We start from the raw sequence: 1,343 nt of genomic DNA, 5'->3' as shown, positions 1-1,343 counted from the left end.
AACAGGGCATCTTCCGGCAGACTGCTTATCGGAATTCCCGCAGTAGGCGTGCACGCTTTGTGTTGCACCTAGTGGAGTGCAGGGTGAGACGCCGGGAAGGAGCCCCAATGCCACACCCCGACGCCGTGTACACGGCCCTCGCCCGGGGCAGGGCAAGGCATAACCCGCGCAGGGTTTCCCTCTTCCGCCCTCAAAAACAACGAAATCGCTGCCAAGCGGAGCAGGCGTTGGCTCGCTGCCCGATGCGGGCAAACGGTGTGGGCACTGCTCATGCCCCGGCTGCTCTGTAACATGACACCCAAAAGGGTGGGAAAGCGTTCCATAGTGACCGGGGCGCCCCCCCCCCCTGTACCAACGAGGGAGCGCTTCGTCAGAGCCAACGTTGACCTCCACGAAGTGCTTGTTGGCCCACTCTGCCGCGACATTCAGGCCTTTCCTGCGGAGCCGAGTGGAGGACACACCGATCGCTGTGGCGCGTGGTGGGGGCGCTGCCATTGGCGAAGAAGCCATGACGGACAAAAGGCGTTGCAGCAAGATGGGCACTGTGAGTAAGCCCGCGGCGTTGATGAACAGGAAGAGGCCCCAACACTGCTCCCAGCGGAACTCTTCGCGTGAACGTCGCGGGGGAGGAGGTGGTTCAGCCGATGCCACGCTCGGCACGCCTGCTACTTGAAGAATGCCACCCACCAGTTTACAGTGTGGCCAGCAACCGACATTCGCCGCATATGTAGGAGGATTTTGTCGTGGTGCACTGCGCCGGCGGATTTGGCGTAGTCAAAAGCGACGGACTCCGTAGGCTCCTGCGGGGTGTTCGGCCGGAAATCAGATCGCCGCAGGAAGCTACTTGGGACGCCATGGCGTCGCAGGCGCCAGCGGCAATAATGCGTTCCACCAGCTTATTAAGGCAGCTGGCCGGCGCGGCAGACCGATGGAGCGCTGAGTCGGGAGCAGTTTTCCCCGAGTCAAGGAGGGCATGGTGACTCTACGGTGCCAGCTCTGTGGGACTGTCCCCGTACAAGGCCTCCTGTTGGGGTGGCGGGGGGCGCAAATCCCCGGGCGCCTCCTCGCTTCCACCGCATACGCCCCCCACGAGGTTGTTCTGCTTTATGGAGCGTGGCGAGCGCGGTGCCACCTGTCCTTAAGGCGTTGCACTCTCAGGGCGAGAGGGGCGTGCAGGCGGCGCACCGCGAGCTAGCGGCTTTTGGCCGCGACACCGTCTAACTCCGTCAGCTCGGGGTCCAAAAAACGACGGCTTCCGGCGACTGTCTGCCGGGACTGCCACCTTGGCGGCCCCCTGTCTGCTCGGCGTAATTCGTTGTTATGCGCCGCCCACGTTGCCCCCA

At 63.5% G+C, this 1,343-nt stretch overlaps 1 protein-coding gene across 1 annotated transcript; it reads right to left on the bottom strand.

The window, feature by feature from the left end:
• Positions 1–68: 68 nt before the first annotated feature.
• On the bottom strand, positions 69–425 carry TraAM80_10274 (Tbingi protein; the record flags this gene model as incomplete). Its single annotated transcript, XM_029386908.1, has 1 exon — positions 69–425. One exon carries the CDS (start codon positions 423–425, stop codon positions 69–71), a length of 357 nt encoding a protein of 118 aa, XP_029233345.1.
• Between the last annotated feature and the right edge of the window lie 918 nt (positions 426–1,343).

Source organism: Trypanosoma rangeli (genome assembly GCF_003719475.1).
Source record: "Trypanosoma rangeli strain AM80 chromosome Unknown Tra_15.4_contig_00871, whole genome shotgun sequence".
In the NCBI taxonomy this organism is placed as follows: Eukaryota; Euglenozoa; class Kinetoplastea; order Trypanosomatida; family Trypanosomatidae; genus Trypanosoma; species Trypanosoma rangeli.
Note: the sequence above shows the minus strand (reverse complement) of the source record. Positions and strands in the feature narration are given on the sequence as shown.